This window comes from Mobula hypostoma, chromosome 18 (genome assembly GCF_963921235.1).
Source record: "Mobula hypostoma chromosome 18, sMobHyp1.1, whole genome shotgun sequence".
Lineage (NCBI taxonomy): Eukaryota > Metazoa > Chordata > Chondrichthyes > Myliobatiformes > Myliobatidae > Mobula > Mobula hypostoma.
Genome location: NC_086114.1, coordinates 6,896,882 through 6,916,579, shown reverse-complemented (window position 1 = coordinate 6,916,579; position 19,698 = coordinate 6,896,882). Strand labels below are relative to the sequence as shown.

The 19,698-nt window shown below is 43.0% G+C and overlaps 1 protein-coding gene across 12 annotated transcripts in view; it reads left to right on the top strand.

Annotated features, from left to right (window-relative positions):
* Positions 1-17,911, top strand: part of zmiz1a (zinc finger, MIZ-type containing 1a) — a 446,537-nt gene extending 428,626 nt beyond the window's left edge. For 11 of the 12 annotated variants that reach the window (XM_063070398.1, XM_063070399.1, XM_063070400.1 and 8 more), the window contains one exon: positions 14,318-17,911. In XM_063070398.1, coding sequence (XP_062926468.1) covers positions 14,318-14,425 — 108 coding nt within the window. In that variant the 3' untranslated portion in view covers positions 14,426-17,911. Of the gene's footprint in view, positions 1-2,343; positions 2,581-14,317 lie in introns of all 12 variants that reach the window. The other variant, XM_063070409.1, reaches the window with a different exon arrangement.
* Positions 17,912-19,698: the final 1,787 nt, after the last annotated feature.

Genomic DNA, 19,698 nt, shown 5'->3' with positions numbered 1-19,698 from the left:
GGCAATTAGCACTTTATGTTGCTGAACTTGCTGCCAGCGTCCCATTGCTTTGTCACTCACTGGTGGACCCCAGGGCTGGAGACACGAGCTGCCTCACCATGTTGACAGCTTTTTTTTACATGGCTTATCTTAAATACAGATCAAGGTGATTCAAAAGAAGATCTTCCCTCAGCTTGTTTAAATTATGCTCAACTACTTCCCGACGTACCATAAGGCACAGGAGCAGATTAGGCCATTCAGCCCATCAAGTCTGCTCCACCATTCCATCACGGTTGACTTATTATCTTTCTCAATCCCATTCTCCTGCCTTCTCCCCATAACTCTGTACGCCCTTACTAATCAAGAACCTATCAACCTCAACTTTAGAGATACCCAAGTAACTTGGCCCCCACAGCTGTCTGTGGCAATGAATTCCAAAGCTTCACCACTCTCTAGCTAAAGAAATTCCTCCTAATCTCTGTTCCAAAGGGATATTCTTCTATTCTGAGGTTGTTTACCGTATGGTCCTAGGCCCACCCACTATCAGAAACATCCACTCCACATCCATTCTATCTAGGCCTTTCAATATTCAATAGGTTTTAATGAGATCATGCCCCCTCCCCAATCTTCTAAACTCCAGTGGGTTCAGGCCTAGAACCATCAAACACTCCTCATCCATTAACCTTTTCATTCCTGGAATCATTCTTGTGGGCTTCCTCCGGACCCTCTCCAATCCTTTCTTAGATAAGGGGCCTAGAACTGCTCAGAATATTCCAGTGTCGTCTGACCAATCTTCTGGTACAACTGGATAAGCTTCTCCTTCCTGCCCAGTCCTTCTCACTGCTGTCCCCGCCCAAAACAAAAGTCTGCATCGGAAAGTGTTGAGCAGAAAGTTCTGCCGAGCAGTTGCTTGGTGCTGAGAATGTTAACGATGTCACTGGGTGCTGCCAACCCCTCACCTACCTCCACCATGTCAAAGTGGACAGTACGTGCATGTCTGACCTTTGACGTTGGAAAGGTACGATTGCCGTTAGCAAGCTTTCCCGGGGAAATACATGCACACACAAGTAAGGATTTTGTTTAAAAGGGAGGAACAATGTTCCCAACTCTGCAGTATTCAGCTGACAGTATATGTTTTTGAAGATGATATAAGATTGCTGGTTGGAAGGTTTAAACTTAATAATAAAAGGCTCTTTGGAGCACGAATAAAGCATCCTCCCCTATATGGTTCATGCGTAGGGCAGAAATCTTTCTTGTTCTTAAAGTATGATAGTTGACAGAATCGGATGAAGCAATTCAGTACAATGCATAGTTCACAACTATCTTGATTTCTTGCACAAATAACCAACAAATTTCCCTCCCACTGCCTTTTTCTTTGAGCTAAACAGAGAATTCTGCTCACGGCCAGGGCCTCATTCTGAACCATGTAATGAAAATTTCTGTATCAATTTATATTTTCTAAATTTTCTTTCCAAATGTAAATCCCCATCAAGATCCTCAACGTGTTTCCCTTCCCTTAAAGTTAATAAAACATCATTTAGAAAAGAGTCACTTTCTTTACAGAGGGGCTAACTTTACTTGGTAATATATTTCAGCCCAAATAGACCAAACCAAAGGAACGTCCTATTAGACATCTGAGCACAACCTGACCCTGATATGTTGTTAATGGTGTAAAAAGAGCTGGATATCAAGAGATTTTAAATTATTATTTTGAATTAAATTATTAAGTGATGCTGTTCTCTTAGAATTCTGGATGAATTTTCTTCAAGATCCAATTGCTCCTTCAAAACTTTAAAAAATTTCTTAAAGATATAGCTGTTCCCTAGAAATCTACTTCAAGATCCAGCTGTTCAATAGAAATTTTAGTAAGGATCCAGCTGTTCTCAAGACATTTTGTAAGTTTACTTTAAGATCCAGCTGTTTTCTGGAAATTTTATTAAGGATCACACTGAACTAAAGAAATTTTGTAAATTTTCTTAGCGATCCAACTGTTCCCTTGAAATTCTGATAAAGATCTAGCCGTTCTCGAGATATCTTGTAAATTTTCCTGCAGATCTAGCTAATCCCTAGAAATTTTGTTGGAGATCCAGCTGTTCTCTAGAATTCTGTGTAAATCATCTTAAAATTCAGCTGTTCTGCAGAAATCTGGGTAAATGTTCTTAAAGGTGCTTTAGGCTTGGCAGATGTTAGGCAAGTTAATGCTGCAGAGTTGATTTCCTTCTATTCCTCCAGTGAGATTTGGAAGGTCTTGAGTGGGGACTGGCTTTCGCTCCTGTCTAATGGCTGGGTTTGGTATTAACATTCTTCAGACGTCTTGAGCACTGTACCTTGTGGCCTCACTCTGTGCTGCTTCCTCCTCCGCAGATGTCTCATCCTGGCAGTACTGATCAGTCCCATAGTTCCATGCAGAAAGGTATGCACGCACCTCACCCCAGCAGCCAATCAGGGCAGCCATTACATCACAGTGGTCCTGCCCAGCAACCCCGGCAGGTTGTTCCTAGCAACCATCCACACAGTGATCTGACCTTTCACCCGCCCTCCACCTTGGAAGGTCAGGCTGGTGGTCAGGGAGCGTCTGACATGCCGGAACCATCACTGGATGTAAGTGTGTGTCGTGCTCTCATTTGCTTGCCCATCCACTGCCAGCAAATTCCGGGCACAGAAATGCACCTCATGTCACACCATTGTGTCATACATTTTCACGTGTTACTTTGTACTGCAGCACTCTAGGGAGAGGATAGAATACTTGGCTGCTCAATTCACCTGTCTGTTGTTCTGTTAAAGAAATGACCGTTTATTGTACAACACATCAGAATGATCTAACGGGAAAGGAAGCAAAGTGATCAGGAAACAAGAATTGGTTCATACAGTGAGGCAAAGAGTCCAGCAGATTTTCTAATGACTGACAAGTCATCCTAAAATACATAAAAAGCAGTTGGGAAGACAATCAAAAGGCTGGCTGTAACACAAATGCTTTCTTAACGTGATCTGTTTTTAAATCGTTTTAAGATTGATAGCAGCAGGGGTTTAGAAACTGTCCAGAGTTGGTTCCTGGCATGGGACGGGACATTGGGTTCAATTTTAATTCCACCTCACCTCTTGTGGGGATCGGTGGTGTAGAAACGCAAATGCTGAGACTGCATGAGGCTCAAATGGTTCACTCTGTGTTGTGGAAGTTCTCATTCTGAGTCTTTCCTGGCGGGGGATGGGCACATCACTATAATTCGGCCCCGTTTTTGTCTCCGAGAAGTGATTAAGACTGGGTGATGTGAGAAGGGAAACGTTACGTGTGATAGCATGAGGCTCTCCAATCCTTCGGAGGTGATTGTTCACATGGCACAACCAGTGAGAGGGTAGCAAAGAAATTGGAAATTGCCCTAGTTACAGAGGTTATGACCTCATCACCCTCTGTACACCCTTCCCATCAGCTTTAGCAACATCTCCCAAACTCACAACCTTTATCCCTCAGGCAACCTTCAAGTTCAGTGTCAGTCACACACTACCCCAACTTGGAAACAAAACTCCTGGATCACAATGTTGGAACTCCCCCTCCAAAAGCACTGTCCGAACACAATCATCACACAGGCAGCAAAGGCTCAAAATTGCACCTCATCAGCACATTCTCAATGGCAGTGAGTGCTGGTTGTGCCTCATCCCAATGGATTCAAAACTTTTCCAACTTCCAGAATGCTCTGGCACAATAAATTGCGATCATACAGGAAAAGTGAGATCTCACTTACCTTTCCCACTCCACCACGTCCAGCCTATCTTATGACTTTCCTTTATCACCTCGCTTCATTCATCATTTTGGTTTGTTCTGCTTTCCTAACAAACTCCAGTGGTGCGGACTCATTGATCATTCGCCCATTACTTGCTGCTGCTCGCTGGCCAAAATGAAGCCATGAATTTCCAACTTTGCTGCTTATCTTGGGGGTTTGGAGGGTGTAGAATAGGAAACAGGAAAGGCTCAAGTTCTAATTGGTGCTGAAGATGGAGCAATCTCCTCTTAAACATTTTGACCAACTGGAAACAACCTTTCCTGAGTAACACACACACAAAATGCTGGAGGAACTCAGCAGGTCTGGCAGCATCTATGGAGGGGAATGAACAATCAACATTTCGCACCAAGAATCCTCATCAGGACTGGAAAGAAAGGGGAAGGATTCCAAGCTGCCAGGTGATAGTAAGAAGCTGAGAAGGGGATAGGTTTCCATCTGGATAGCCTCCAACCTGATGGCATAAACATTGATTTCTCCAACTTCCAGTAATTTCTTACCCCCCCCCATCCCAATTCAAGTTACCCTATCACTCATCACCTCCCTCAGTTCCCTTCCTCCTTTCCTTTCTTCCATGGTCCACTGTCCTCTCATCAGACTCCTTCTTCTTCAGCTCTTTACCAATTTCACCTATCACCTCCCAACTTCTCACTTCAGCCCCCTCCCCACCCACCCACTTTCCCCTCATCTGGTCTCACCTGTTATCTGCCAACTTGTAGTCTACCTAATTTCAATGAAAGGTCTCGACCTGAAACGTCGACTGCTTATTCCCCTCCAGAGATGCTGCCTGACTTGCTGAGTTCCTCCAGCATTTGGGGTGTGGGTGTGTGTGTGTGTGTGTGCATGTCGTGCAAGATTTCCAGCATTTGAAACAACAGGACAGTTTTCCAAGCCTATGGAATGACTTGTGGACTCAGCTATGGCTAAGATTGGGATTAAATTGGTGTACAGAGAACGGGAAGAGCCAGTCTCAATGAGTTGGAGCAGCCTTACCAACTGGACTCAACCGAGACTGGGCCTTCTATACAGCTGAATTCCCTTCTTAAACTGCTCTTGACATTTGACTTCTTCACCTCCAACCATCAATCAAATTGTTCCGTATAATTTACGATTCATAGTAATGTCTGTAACATTCACCCCATTGCCCCTTGAAAGAAGAATTAATATTGTAAAACTGTGTTCAAATGGTTTCAAAACTGATCATGTTACAGAAAGAAACAAACTATTTTGTGGATAGTCAGCATCTGTGAGTATTTAACCTTAACTCCCCAGTGTGTTGGGTAATACTAAAGGGTAGCTGAGTTTCCCAAACACACAGGAGTACAAATTTCAACTTAGTTTTCAGGTATAAAGCTGTTAAAGAAATGCTACACCCACAAAGTGCTGGAGGAATTCAGCAGGTCAGGTAGCATCTGTGGAAAAGAATAAACAGTCAACGTTTCAGGCCAAGACCCTTCTTCCAAAAGGAATGGCTAATTGTCCCATCCACTATAGGAAACAGCATTTGTGACACGATGTTTATGTGCAGGACACGAAGTCCACTCCAAAAATCTCCACTGATTTACATTAAATAGAAGTGTTAAGGATGTGGCACCCACTGAAAAAGGATCCAAGTTTAAAAGTGACTGCTGGAGTTAGTGTTTTTTTAATCTTTTTCCACATTTCTTTCCTCCACATTACAATTGGAAATCATACACATAAGCATGCATCTTTAGATTTTTTGTTACATTAAACATAGCAAAAAATAATGTGCAAAGGATTCACGTGGTTTATCCCACATTTGTACTGGAACCCATGCATTCGCCATTATTCCTGTTTGTGTTTAATGCAGGAAGTGGCAGTATAATGTCAGGACAAGTGCCCTCAGCAAACATAAATATACACAGAACAGAGAACAGTACACCACTACAACATGCTGTGAATAAATTAAGAAGGAAATTCTTAGCAAATTAAGCTAGTAATTAAACATCTAACTAAACTAACGAAGTTTGGAGAAGTACATGAATGGAAGGGGTATGGAGAATTATGGTCCAGGCGCAAGTTGATAGAACTAGGCAGAATAATGGTTTGGCGTGAACTGGTTGGGCCAAAGGGCCTGTTTCTGTGCTGTAGTGCTCTATGACTCTGACTGTAATCCTTTCTCCTGTACGAAGTCCATATCATTCCATTTTCTGCATATTAATGTACCTTTCTGAGAGCTGCTTAAATATCTTTATCCTATTTGACTCTTACGAACACCCCTGAAGCGCATTCCAGGCACCCAGTGCACTCAATCCAAAATAAAAAACCTGCACATCTCCTTTGAACTTGCCCCCTCTCACCTCTAATATGAGTCATTTCGACCCTAGGAGAACGAGATCAGCTGTCTATTCTTATCTATGCCCCTGGTAATCTTACAGACTTCTGTCAGGTCTCCCCCTGTCTCTACTGCTCCAGAGAAAGCAACCCAGGTTTGTCCAACCTCTCCTTATAGCACATGCCCTCTAACCCAGGCAGCAAATATCCTGGTGACCCTCTGCTGCACCCTTTCCAAAGACTCCACGTCCTTCCTACGATGGGGCGACCAGAAGTGAATGCAAATTTCCAGATGCAGCCTAAGTAGGGGTTTATGAAGCTGCGATACATTTAAAAACATGTAAATATTTTAAGTGCATTTAAAAAACCTTGGATTTAATCAGCACATGGGGCATTCAATCTGTGTGGTCTGCAGCTCCAAATTTATTATTGGGAATACACTTCAAGAAGATTATTTTTAAAAACTTCCAGCATTTTATAACTTCAAACATATACCGACGGCAAACTGTGATGAGTATGCCCAATTCATTTTAATTTGTTGCAGGAATATTTACCACACTTCATTCATGCGGTCTAAATTGACTTCAGGAATCCCTAACTGCCACAAAGCAAACCCTTCCTACGAGGGAAAAACATTCAGTTTCACTTTTCAATCATGGCTCTCCCTTTATACTAGTTTTTTGCAAATATTTTCAGACTGTGCACTTATACAGGTAATTTATTTTTGCCGATTTATAGTTAACATATTTTCAGTCAGAATCCTCCAAAAATATCAAAATGAATAAGATGTTCTAATTGAGAATTGTGGAAAAGCAAACATATTTTGAGTCTTCACTGATCACACAAAAATGAATCAGCTGACAAGGGCTCGATATATAAAATTTCCATGTGTCAGCAACAAGTATTCCCATCCTCAGGTTGCTGTTCAAGCCTCCTCCACTGTTATTCAAGATCAGGGCTCATTTCATCACCGTTTTCTTGCGGTATCTCCATCTCATAGAAAATAGAACAGCACAGGTCCTTTCGCCCACAATGCCGTGCCATCATTTTCACTTACTTTAAGATCAATCTAACCCTTGCCTCCCACATAGCTCTTCGTTTTTCTATCATCTATGTGCCTATCTAAGAGTCTCTTAAATGTCCCACCCTTCCCCCTCACCTGGCTTCACCTATCACCTTCCAGCTTGTCCTCCTTCCCCTTCCCTCATTCTTGTTATTCTGGCTTCTTCCCTTTCCTTTCCAGTCTTGATGAAGGGTTTCTGCTTGGATCATCAACTGTGTATTCTTTTACATAGATGCTTCCTGATCTGCTGAGTTCCTCCAGCATTTTGTGTGTCCCTAATGGATCTGCTTTTACCACCACCCCTAGTAGCACGTTCCATGCACCCACCACTCCCTGTGTAAAGAAAACCTAACCCAATATTTTCCTCCAATCACCTTAAAGTTATGCCCCATCGTATTAGCTATTTCTACACTGGGAAAAAGTCTCTGGTTGTAATCATTCGATCTGTGCCTCTTATCATCTTATACATCTCTATCAAGTCACCTCTTATCTCCCTTCACTCCTAGGAGAAAAGCCCTAGTTCCCTCAAACTATGCTCATAAGACTTGCTCTCTAGTCCAGGCAGCATCCTGGCATCTCCTTTGATCTCCTCACATTCAGTGAAATGTGTCAGCTGTGTTAACATCCAATGCAACTTAAGGATGTGCTGGGGGCAGTCCACAAAGTACAGAGGAACCTTCCTCCCTGCATCTAGCCTGTCAAATCCTTTCAGAAAGTTTTCAGTTTTCATGAGATCTCCTCTCATTCTTCTAAACTCTTGATCTACCCGTTCTCTCCTCCTCCCCAGTCTCTTTCTGTCCATATCCATTCTGTCTTAGGTGAAAAAACCAACAATTTATGCGTTCCTTCAGTTGTGGTCTGTATAATTACAATAAGACTTCTTCTTATTTGTATTTAAATCCCAGTAAGATCCAATGAAGACTAATCTACCATTAGACTTTTTAAAATTTTGATTGCGATATAGTGTGGAGCAGGCCTTTCCGGCCCCTTGAGCTGCACCACCTAGTAACCCCAATTTAACCCTACCCTAACCACAGGACAATTCACCCACCAACGGGTACACCTTTGGACCTGGGAGGAGCCCGCATGGTCACGGGGACAACATGCAAGCTCCGTACAGACAGTGGCAGGAATTGAACCAGGGTCATCTGTACTGTGAAGCTTCGTGCTAGCCACTACACTGCCCTGCCAACCCTTGTTAATGATTACTGAGCTTTCATGTGAACTTTCTCAGAGCACGTCCAAGTCCTTCTGAGTGTGAACGTTATTTATTTAATTGTTTGTACATTCAGCACGGTAACAGGCCCTCTGGCCCAGTGAGCCCACGCTACCTAAATAGACCCGTGTGACCAATTAATCTACAAACCCGTACATCTTTGGAATGTGGGAGGAAGGTGGAGCAATGGGAAGATGCACAAGCTCCTTCCGGGTAGCAATGGGAATTGAACCTGGACCGCTGGTGCTGTAATAGTGTTGTGTTACCATTCAGACTCTCATATGTGAATAATAGTCCACTCTTCTGTACATAGACTCATACAGCACAGAAGCAAGCCCTTCGGCCCTCCAAGCCTGTGCTAGCCATTTTATTCTCCCCATCAATTCACCACAGTTTTTGTCACCGGAACGAAAGTCAAGTACCCCACCCGACTCGCAGGTCTTTGGGATGTGAGATGTAACTGGGATCGTGGGGTGGGAGGGAGGACACATGCGGGAGGAACTGCACACTCCACACAGAGAGCAGTGGAGGGTCACTAATCTTGTGAGGCAGTACCTCCAGCAGAAGAACCTCAGTGCAGTCCCATCTTGATTTTTCCTTTTGTTCCTCGTTATATTCCATCTGCCATGTTCCTGCCCACTCACGGTGCTGTCGATTTCTCCTTGAGTCTGAATCAGGTTTAATAGCACTGACATGTGCCATGAAATATGTTGGCAGCAGTCCAGTGCAATACATTAAAAATTTACTATAAGTTGCTATAAGAAATACATATTTAAAAAGTGAAAAATGAGCAAAATAGTGAAGTAATGTCCATTCAGAAATCTCATGGTGGAGGGGAAGAAGCTGTTCCTAAAAATTTGAGTGTGGATCTTTATCTCCTCCCTGAGAGTAGTGATGTCCCAGATGGTGAGGGTCCTTAGAGACAGGTGCATTGCCTTTTGAAGATGCCCTCTATGGGGGGGGAGGCTAATCCCTGTGATGGAGCTGGCTGAGTCCACATTCCTCAGGAGCTTTTTCCAATCCTGTGCATTGGAATTTCCATACCAGGCAGTGATGCAACCAGTTAGAATGCTCTCCATGGTAAATCTGCAGAAATTTGCTGGAGTCTTTGTGGTATACCAATTGTCCTTAAACTCCAATTGAAGTATGGCCACTGATATGTCTTCTTTGTGATTGTATTAATGAGCAGAGAGGCTTAAAGTCCACTTACATCCTCCTTTCTTTTTAAATCTTTTTATTAATTTTCAAAATTATAAACTCAATAACAAATTTGGTACAGAGAGATTGGAATAATGTTAATCAGCATATATAAAATGAATTTTAAGTAACATAGATATAAAAGACTTCCAAACTCGTAATGAAATTAGTCATTAAAAAAAGAAATAAAAAGAAAAAAATATATATAAACAAAAAACACTTACATCCTCCTGTGTATTGACAGTTCCACTTAGCTTAGTATCATTAGGTAACTTGGCAGGATTTCAGTCAAACCCCTCAGCAAAGTTGTGAGAAGCTGAACCCTGTCACCAGTTCCTGTGGTACCCCATCAGCTATCCTGAGGAAAATTAATTTCCCTGTTCCCTGTGCTTCCTTTGTGGCACAGTAGCATAGTCATTAGTGCAACACTTTACAGTACCTTCTTGCTGTTACCATGTAGATTTCCTCCGGGTGCTCTGCTTTCTCCCCACAGTCCAAAACACGATGTATGGTGTAGGGTTAATTAGTTGTGGGCAGCGACTTTGTTATTGGAAACACGGCAATACTTGCAGGCTGCCCCCAGCGCATCCTTGGGTTGTGTTAGTCACTGATGTAAACGATGTAATTCACTGTATATTTTGATGTTTTGATGTACAAGTGACAAAGTTAATCTTCTGTCCTGTGACTAATTCCTACTGCATGTCAGTATACCACCCCCAACTATATGTGCTCAAACTTTGCTGACCAGCTTCTTATGTGGGATCTCATCACATACCTGCTGAAGGTCCAACTACGTCACATCCATTCGTTTCCACCTTATCCGTTGGAACAGCCACATCCTCAAAAAACTGCAGCACGTCATTCCAGCATGATTTTTCTTCATCTCTCCATGCTTGCTCCGTTGGGTCCTATTATTTTTTTCTGCGTGTTCTTCTATGATATTTTAAGCACAAGAGATTTTGCTTATGCCAGAAATCCAGAGTAACACACACAAAATGCTGGAGGAACTCAGCAGGTCGGGCAGTATCTATGGAGGGGAATAAATGATCAATGTTTTAGGCCAAGACCCTTCATCAGGTCCAAAATGTCAGTAATTTATTCCCCTCCATAGATGCTTCTATGACATTATTTTAGATTCCAGAATGTTCCCTGACATTGACATTAAGTATCCCATCTCTATTCCCTTCTCAAGTAGTGAGATCACATTTGTGATTCTCCAATCACCAAAGCAATCCCAGAACCTGTTGGACTTTGGAAGTTGAGAATCAGAGGATCACTCTCCCTGAAACTCTGGTAGCATAGAGGTGGCATGATAACATTGTGGTTAGCGCAATGTTAATACGGCTCACGGCGTTCCGGAGTTTGGAGTTCAATGCTGGCACTATCTGTAAGGAGTTTGTACCTTCCCCCATGAACTGCATGAGCTTTTCCCAGATGTTTCAGATTCCTCCCACACTCCAAAGATGTACCAGTTAGCAGGTTATTAGGTCATTGTAAATTGTCCTGCAATTAGGCTAGTGTTAAATTGATGGGTTGCTGGGCGGTGTGGCTCGTTGGGCTAGAAGGGCCTGTTCCACACTGTATCTCTAAATAAAGTATAATAAATAAAAATAAGCCAGCTCTTTCAAAAGTCTGCAATGTCAATCAGCTTTTAAGCTCACCAACTTCTCTAGTACAATGTTCTGACACCTATTTATTTCCCTCAATTCCTCATTCATGTTGGATCCTTGATTCTGCAATATATCTCTCATCAAATTATGAAAAGTAGATCAGGACAAAGGTGCCCTTTTCCACTTAGTTTTCTGTATACATTTCCAATCTGGCTGTGTTTTGATATCCACCATTTGCCAGCTTATATCTGGGTAGAAGGAGGTGCTTAGTTCATGGAAGACATTGGTGTCACAAAAACACCAAGTAAGTGCAACAAGAGTAGGTCCCTCAACTCTACTCCATCATTCTGTGTGATCTTGGCTGAGCTCCACTGATCTCATCTCCTCTTCTGCACCAGTTCCCCAGCCAGAGGCTCCAATTCCCCTATCTTTCAAAAATATCAACCTCAAATACTTCTAATGATCTAGCTTCCCTACTCTTTGGGGATCAAAGTAAATGTGTTATCAAAGTATGCATATGTCACCCTGAGATTGAAGAAGGAGCAAGAGCTTTCCCGACGGATATTACAAATAAACTCTTCTCGGACTTACAGCTGGGTACAGGTATCAATTTTATCCGACGTTTCAGTGACAAACCCTACCACCTTCATCAGGGATGATGCCTGGGCATGTCTAGTCCGATGGTATTTATACCCCTGTTGTCCATCCATCCTGATTGGTTAGTCCTCATCCAATCAGATTTCTGCTGTCTCGCCTTGTTTACAATCAAATTCCAGTTCTTACTTAGAGCAAGATCTTCGTCTTTGTTAAATTTCTTTTCAATGGCTTCCTTTACCAGGCGGTCCCAAAAGCCTTTGGCGTGGCACAGTAGTTTTGTGCCATTAAACTCAATCCTATGGGCATTGCGAATGCAATGTTCTGCTACCTCAGATTTCTCCAGATAACCCAAACAGATACACTTGCTGTGCTTCTTGATGCAGGAGCACAAGAACACGGGAGAAGGAAATTTGTAGGCACCTTCATTTGAAATCACCATTCCTTATTCTGTAACTTTGTCCCTCGTTTGAAACTCTCCCTTCCTGCCACCTCAAAACCTTATGTATCTCAATGGGTTAGGGTTAGTAAGTTACGGGCACATACGGCCACCCCCAGTACTTGCTAAGACTGTGTTGGTTGTTGATGCAAACATCACATTTCAATGTACTTTTCGATGTATGTGTGTCAAATAAAGCTCATCTTTTTAAATCTTTAAAATGACTTTTCTTACAGAGCCAATGCTCAAAACTCTCCAAGAGACGGAACAACACAGGAACAGGCCATTCAGCCCACAATGTCTGCACCCAACACAATGCCAAATTTAACTGAATCCCTTCTACCTGCACTTGATCTATCCCTCCTTTCCCTGCCTCACAGCCTCCTGAGCACCTCTATCATATCTGCATCTATCACATCCCTCAAACATTGCATCCACCCTCTGTGTAAAAAAAACAAACTTGCCCTGCTCATCTCCTTTGAACTTCCCCCATCACCTTAAGCACACGCCTCTGGTGCTTTAGTTTACTATGTCAAATTTTGAAAGTGGTTTGAACTGACAGGTTAATGTAAATCAAGTGTTTTTTTTTGTATTTTGTGATACAGCACGGTAACAGGCCCTTCCAGCTCAACGAGCCAGGTGGCCCAAGTAACCGATTAACCTGCTAAGCCATCTGTTTTTTGGATGTGAGAGGAAACCAGAGTAGCTGGAGGAAACCCAGGTGGTCATGGGGAGAGTGTACAAATGCCTTACAGTGACAGGAATTGAACTCGGGTTAAAGGCACTGTAAAGTGTTAGCACTAACCGCTACGCTGTCGTGCCACCCAGTATTATGTAGGTTAGACTACACCTTCACCCATCCAATATCTATGAAATTACCATGTTGCTTGAAGTTCTAGATAACAGGTAATCTGAATAAATTACCCACCTGTTTTTGAAATGAAATTGAGTGGACAAACTACAATGTTAATGAGGTACTTTACAATGAATCGAACAAACATTAGAAATGGGAGCAGAAATAGATATTTCAGCATCTCAACACTATGTTTGCTGTCCATCTCTCCCTCAACACCTACCCTGACCCCATATCCCTTGATTTCTATAAAAATCGCAAAATCCTTTGGTTTCAGTTTTCAATTAACTCAGCTGCTTTGGGATATTGAATTTTAATGACTGACCACTGGGAATCAGGATTGGGAATTCTAAAGATTCATCTGGTTGTGTGAAGGAATATCTTTGCAGTTCTAAATGGCCAAACTGTACTTTTAACACCCTGATCACAATGTGTAAGTGCTATAATTAACCAGCGACATTTAGATTTTCCCAAATGCTCCCTGAACCAAGGTATTTTGGCCCTCAGATACAGCGTACTCTCAGCAGCACTTTGGAGCCACAACTTCATTGAACTAGCGCACTTTAGACTCAGACAAGTGAGCCACTTGATAAACTCATGTTAGGTGGTGTAGCGGTTAGCATGACGCAAATACAGCTCGGGACATTGAAGTTCGGAGTATAGTTCTGTCCCCGTCTGTAAGGAGTTTGTACGTTCTCCCTGTGACCATGTGGGTTTCCTCCAGGTGCTCCAGTTTCCTCCCACAGTCCAAAGATGTACCAGTCAGTAGATGGATTGGTTATTGTGAATTGTCCTGTGATTAGGCTAAGGTTAAGACAGTATGTTGCTGAACAGTGTGACTCGTTGGACTGGAAGCGAGCATTCTGCAGTGTATCTCTAAATAAAATTTCAATCTCTGGATCAGTGGTCCAAAACTGTCTGATATCCCGCCAGACATTTCTTACCATCTCTTTTCAAAATGAAATGGGGAGAAGAAATTAAGGTGTTGATGAGGCCTTTTACAGCAGAACAGTTTCATCATTAACTCAATAAGCTTCAAGATACAATTTAATCCAGTGAGAATACTACACTTTGCCCATTGCTGCAGTATGATGGGAGCAAATTTCTTTTTATAACTTAGTAAAATGTACTGTTTAATGGCTCTGGTAACAATCTACAATCAAAATGTATGGGTAGTCTACAGCCTTTCCGTTCTGATCATTTTTCTTTGATTAATGCTGTCTTGTTGTTGAGTTATGACTTGTGTTGTTGTACCCAGGATATCACTGAATGTTTGTTTTTTGATCTTGTTGCAGCTTATTCCAGAATTCACAAATCCAGATGAGCTCCTCTCCTACCTTGGCCCTCCTGACTTGCCCAGCAATAGCAATGATGACCTCCTTTCTCTGTTTGAGACCAACTGAGAGCCCAGCCCTTCGTCCATCCTTTGCCAGGTAGCCACACAAGAAGTCAAACACCCTTTTCTGCAAGCGTCCATACACTAGATGAAATGGTGCAAAAGGATCCTAGTCCTTCCGGAATGATCTTCTTACACACTTCCACAGGCAGAGAGCAGCGTGGGCAGAGGGGTGGGGAAGGCAGCTTCTTAGGTCTTGCTACTGAGTTCCGGGTATTTGCCTTCATCAGAAACATTCTTGTAAGCTTTATCAAACCGGTGTTCTGAACAAATAGGAAGAGCTTCAGGTGCTAAATTTGAGAAAACAGCAACGAAGAGCGGGAAGAAATTATCTTCGCAGACCAGTCTCCAAGATGTTCCTTTCCACTACCGCCACACCCACTCTTATCCCCGTCCCGAGTCCCTTTAAATCGCCAGAAGCTGTAATCTTCCACACGGCAGCTCCTGCGGAAGGAGCGAATGACCTAAGGAGTCACAGGCATAGAGTATTTAGGTCAGAATGCAACAAGAAAGCACAAAACCACTGACCTGGATATCAAATTGGGAAATTGGTGCAAAAGCAGTGAATGAGAAGTCGTGACTTCCACACCCAGCAAGTCTTCTGTACAGAGGTCTCCTCCAGCTTGCTTTTCTCATTGTTCGGCAATGCAAGGGGCCGCTGACAGCCTGCTGTCTGTATGCAAGCGCATCCCCTCCTTGCAGTATCTTAGAGCAGTCCTCAGCTGTTTTGCCAACAGGGTCTGACAAGCCAGCGTCCTGTCCTTCCCGAGAGGACGATGGATGGACCTCTCTCATTTGTGACTCAGTCTTCTTCAGAAGGCTCACGGTGACAGCAGCGATCCTAGGGCAGTTGGCTGCAGTGGACAGACTGACAACCAGACAGGATCCACCGGCAGAGCCGGGAGCCCTGATGATCAGGGACTGAAGGCATTGGCAACCTTTCCCTGGTCTCTGCTTTCCCTCGGAGACAGGTGCTCTCCTTGCAAGTTTGGGATTTGAAACAATACTGAAGTCCTTGCACCAGTGAACCTTTTCCTCTTTTGTCATGCAAGCCTCCAGTTTATCTGCATGAGCCACCTCTTCTCTCTAGTCCTCTGTCCTGATGTACCTTCCTCAGCGTTGTTCAATAGCTGTCTGACAAGAAAGAGGAAAAACTGCCTGTGCGAGTCAATTGCCTGTACCCATGTAGTTGATACAGTCTGACCCTTTTTTACACCCACCAAGGAATCAAGTAACTACACTCCCAAAAATCATATATTTTTTTAACCTGTGACACTATCATCTGCCAGTGTCAAAGGAATTTGTTGCATTTCCTTATAGTTATTGTTTTATTTTATTTTTCATTTTTATTGCGCTGATTTTTTTCCCCAACATAAAGCTTGATGCTGGAAGCCTGTTCGATGCTTTCACTTCCAAAGCCACCTCCTGTTTCCTGTCCACCCTCTTTGCTCCCTTTCAAAGAAGATGACATCTGATCCATAACTGCTGTATATTGTATGCTAGTTTCCAGTATGCAGCTGTAGATATGAAAATGAATGACTATTTGCCTTTGTTAGTAGCAGTACTGAATCTGTAATCGTCCTGTAGAAACCTGCCAGGTAAATAAATACTCCTGAAATGCCCCACCCCCCCCATCTCCTGTAAAACACAATGTTCCGTTTGCAAACTGTTTAAAATGCGATTGTAAATACCTTTGTGAATATTTTAGAAACGTCTTTGATAATATTCAACATTTTTCCACGACCGGGACTGGTTGTCTTTTCCTGTGCTTTTTAAATTGTGTCCCGTCCATTCTTCCACAGAGCAGAGGAACCATTCTCCACCCTTCCCGAAATATAGAAGTAATGTTGCCATACCCTTTCTAGCCCTCTTAAATCTCAAGTGTGCTCAATTGAACTATAGGGAAGAACATGTCACTAGTGCAGTGTAGTTCACTTCTGTTAAATGAGTGATGTGTTTCACTTGCTGGCATTATAAGCAGTTTATGTTTTGTTACTTGGTTTTATGGTTTCTTTTAACGGAAAGAGAAATTGCGAAATATAATCTCTTCATTGGTCTTTGTAAATGTCAAAAATGTTTGATGAATGACAGGTTGTGTATAAAGGTACTCAATTTGCAGGGATTTATCCTGTTAAACATGTTAATGAATAAGGTGTACAGAAAGAAGGGAGGAAGTCAAAATGATCTTAAACATATGACAGTCGTATGTTTCATCCAGGCATGAATGTTGGATAGTTCCTGGCATATTGGATGACAATTATTGAGAAGTATCCTATCCTTATAGTTTGAGACTATAATGTGATTGCCCAAGGTATAAATAAATCTACATTTTCTGAGAAGGTTACATGCGTGACCACGTCAGCAGTTGGCTCTCAGTATAACCTAACATCCTTAAGAATCCTCTTCCCCACTCACTGGGCTCAATTGACCCAGCAGGAAGTGACTCTTGCCCTGGCTGTGTGGCCATCACAGACTACTTCCTGCACCTTTCATTTCAATTTATCCCCATCTTAAGGGCAGCCAGTCTCTTGGTCCAGCAAGGTACTGGTTCCAAAGTGGGAGCGTGTTCATTTGAAATGGCTTCAACAAAATGCCTAGGATAAGTGAAGAGTTTCCAATGACAGATGATGCACTGCCAATGAGTTTTTTTTCCAGAAAAAAAATTCTAACATGTTGTAATGTTACTTTAAAACAAAGAAGAAGGCCAGTGAGTGAGCACTGGCATGTTTTGTGTTGATTTTTTTTTAAAGAGCTGTTTCACGCACGTAGTCTCCATGGTTTTACAAGTATCACTGTGGAAACCTGGCTGGGAAGGGACCTTGGTGATCTTTGAGTCCCTGCTCGGACTTCTGTAAGGACAAAGCAGACAGACATACAGAGACAGATAGCAGGGACTAAGGGACGTGTACATATGTAAATGATAAAGGGAGACATGTTCAATGTAAAGAAAAGTGCATTCATTTTCCTGAAATGTGCATTGTCTCAACCGGCTTGAAATTCATCAGAAGTGACTGTGTGGAAAGAGATATACTGTTTGTTATCTTACGTGAAGTCTTGACATTCATTCACCTCTGTAATATACGCTGATCCTTCAGATGAAACCTTTGTTTTACCTACGTGTAATATTTAGCTTCAGTGTATTATCAAGTAGATCACCTGCATATTTTTAAGGTGCTACAAAATTAATGAAGAAAATGAGGGGGGGGGGTTAAAAAAAAAGATTGTAACCAAATTCATAGTTTGTACAATTTTTGATATCATGATCATTCAGGAATTCAAAAAGGGTACAATCTCCTGTGTCACTTGCAAATATGGCCATTGTTTTTTTTCCCGTTTGTACATTGTATGTACAATGCAATCATTTCATACTTTAAACTGGTCAGAAAACTAATTGTGATTTTTAGTCTTGCAAACTGTATGTAGTTAGATGATGTGACAACCTAATATTTATCTAATAAATATGTATTCAGATGAAACTGTGTGCAACTGCTTTAATTTTCATACCCAATGTTTTTGAGGAAAACTTGTTTAACTGTCAAAAGTGGACACGTGCGTAATCTGGACTCATAAGAGTTGGCAAATGCTGCAATCTGAAGCAACAGACAAACTGCTGGAAGAACTCAGTGTGTCAGGCAGCATCTGTGAAGGGAAATGGACAATGTTTTGGGTTGCGACTGAAAGTTAGAGAGGAGGGTCATTCATTCGTTATGTGCTGTGTCATATGATGTGGGCAATCATGGTCTTTCCTTGACTGTGATTTCCCTTGGCAAATTTTCCAAGCAGAAAGTAGTTTCCAAACAGAAGTGGTTTGCCTTTTCCTTCTTCTGGGTAGTGCCTTTTCAACACAGGTGACCCCATCGATTATCAATACTCTTCAGAGATTGCCTAAGCTGGACATGTGATGTTGTTATATGCACCAGCTGCTCATACGACCATCCACCACCTGCTCCCATGGCTTCACATGACCCTGATCTTGGTGGGGGGTGGGGAGCGGAGGGCTAAGCTGGTGCTACACCTTGCCCAAAGGTGATCTACAGGTCAGCGGAGGGAAGGAGTGCCTTATGCCTCCTTTGATAGCGACGTATCTCCACCCCGTCACCAGAGAGGGGAGGTAGCTACTATAGAAAGGTGGAGGGAAGGGATGAAACAAGAGCTGGCAGGCGATAAGTAGATCCAGGTGGGGAGTGGCGACAGGTAAATTCAGGTGAGGAAGATGCATGAGGGAAGAGTGGAAATAGCAGAGTTGGGGAGGTAATATTTTGAGGTAACAAAGGGCTCTCTAACAATAGAGGAAAGTGGAGTAAAATAAGGGAGCAACACATAAAAAATGCTCAAGGAACTCCGCAGATCAGGTAGCATCCATCAAGAGGAATAAACAGTCAATGTTTCTAACCAATACCCTTCATTAGGACTGGAAAGGAAGGGGGAAGAAGGCAGAATATGACAGTGGGAGAGGGAAAGTATAGCTAGAAGGTGATTGTGAAGTCAGGTGGTTGGGGAGGGGTGATGAAGTGAGAAACTGGGAGGTGATAGGTGGAATAAGTAAGGGGTTGAAGAGAAAAGATCTTAGAGGAGATGAAGGTGGACCATGTGAGAAAGGGAATGAGGTAAGGCATCAGGAGGATGTTATAGGGAGGTAAGGAAAGAGGGGAGCCAGAGTGCAGAAGGAAAAAGAGGAAAGGGGAGGGGGGAAATTACTGGAAGTTAGAGAAATCGATGTTCCTGCCATCAGGTTGGAGGCTACCCAGATGGAATTTGAGATGTTGCTCCACCAAACTCAGGGCAGGTAGATAGATATGGGCAATGACAACAGTAGAGGAACAAGACCCAGTGGGTCAGGTGGGGTGGTCTGATAGCAACAGTAGAGGGAGTAGACCTACTGGGAGAGATGGTGTGGTCAGAGGGGAACAGTGGAAGGAATGGACCTACAGGGAAAGATAGCGTGGTCAGAGGGGAACAGTAGAGGGATGAAACCCAGTGGGACAGGTGGGGTGTTCAGAGGGAGGGGACCTATCGAGACAGATGGCATGGTCGGATGGCAACAGTAAAAGGACAAGATCCAGTGGGACAGGTGGGGTGGTCAGATAGCAACAGTAGAGGGAGGGGAACGACTGGGAGAAATGGGGTGGGCCAATGGAAACAGTAGAGGAAGAAGACCCAGTAGGAAAGGGGGAAATGGGCACCTGGGAACAGCCGAGGGAGGGGAACACACAGGAGAGGTGGGGATGGGGAGATAGACAGTAGGTGCAGGAGTAAGCCATTCAGCCCTTCGAGCTCGAA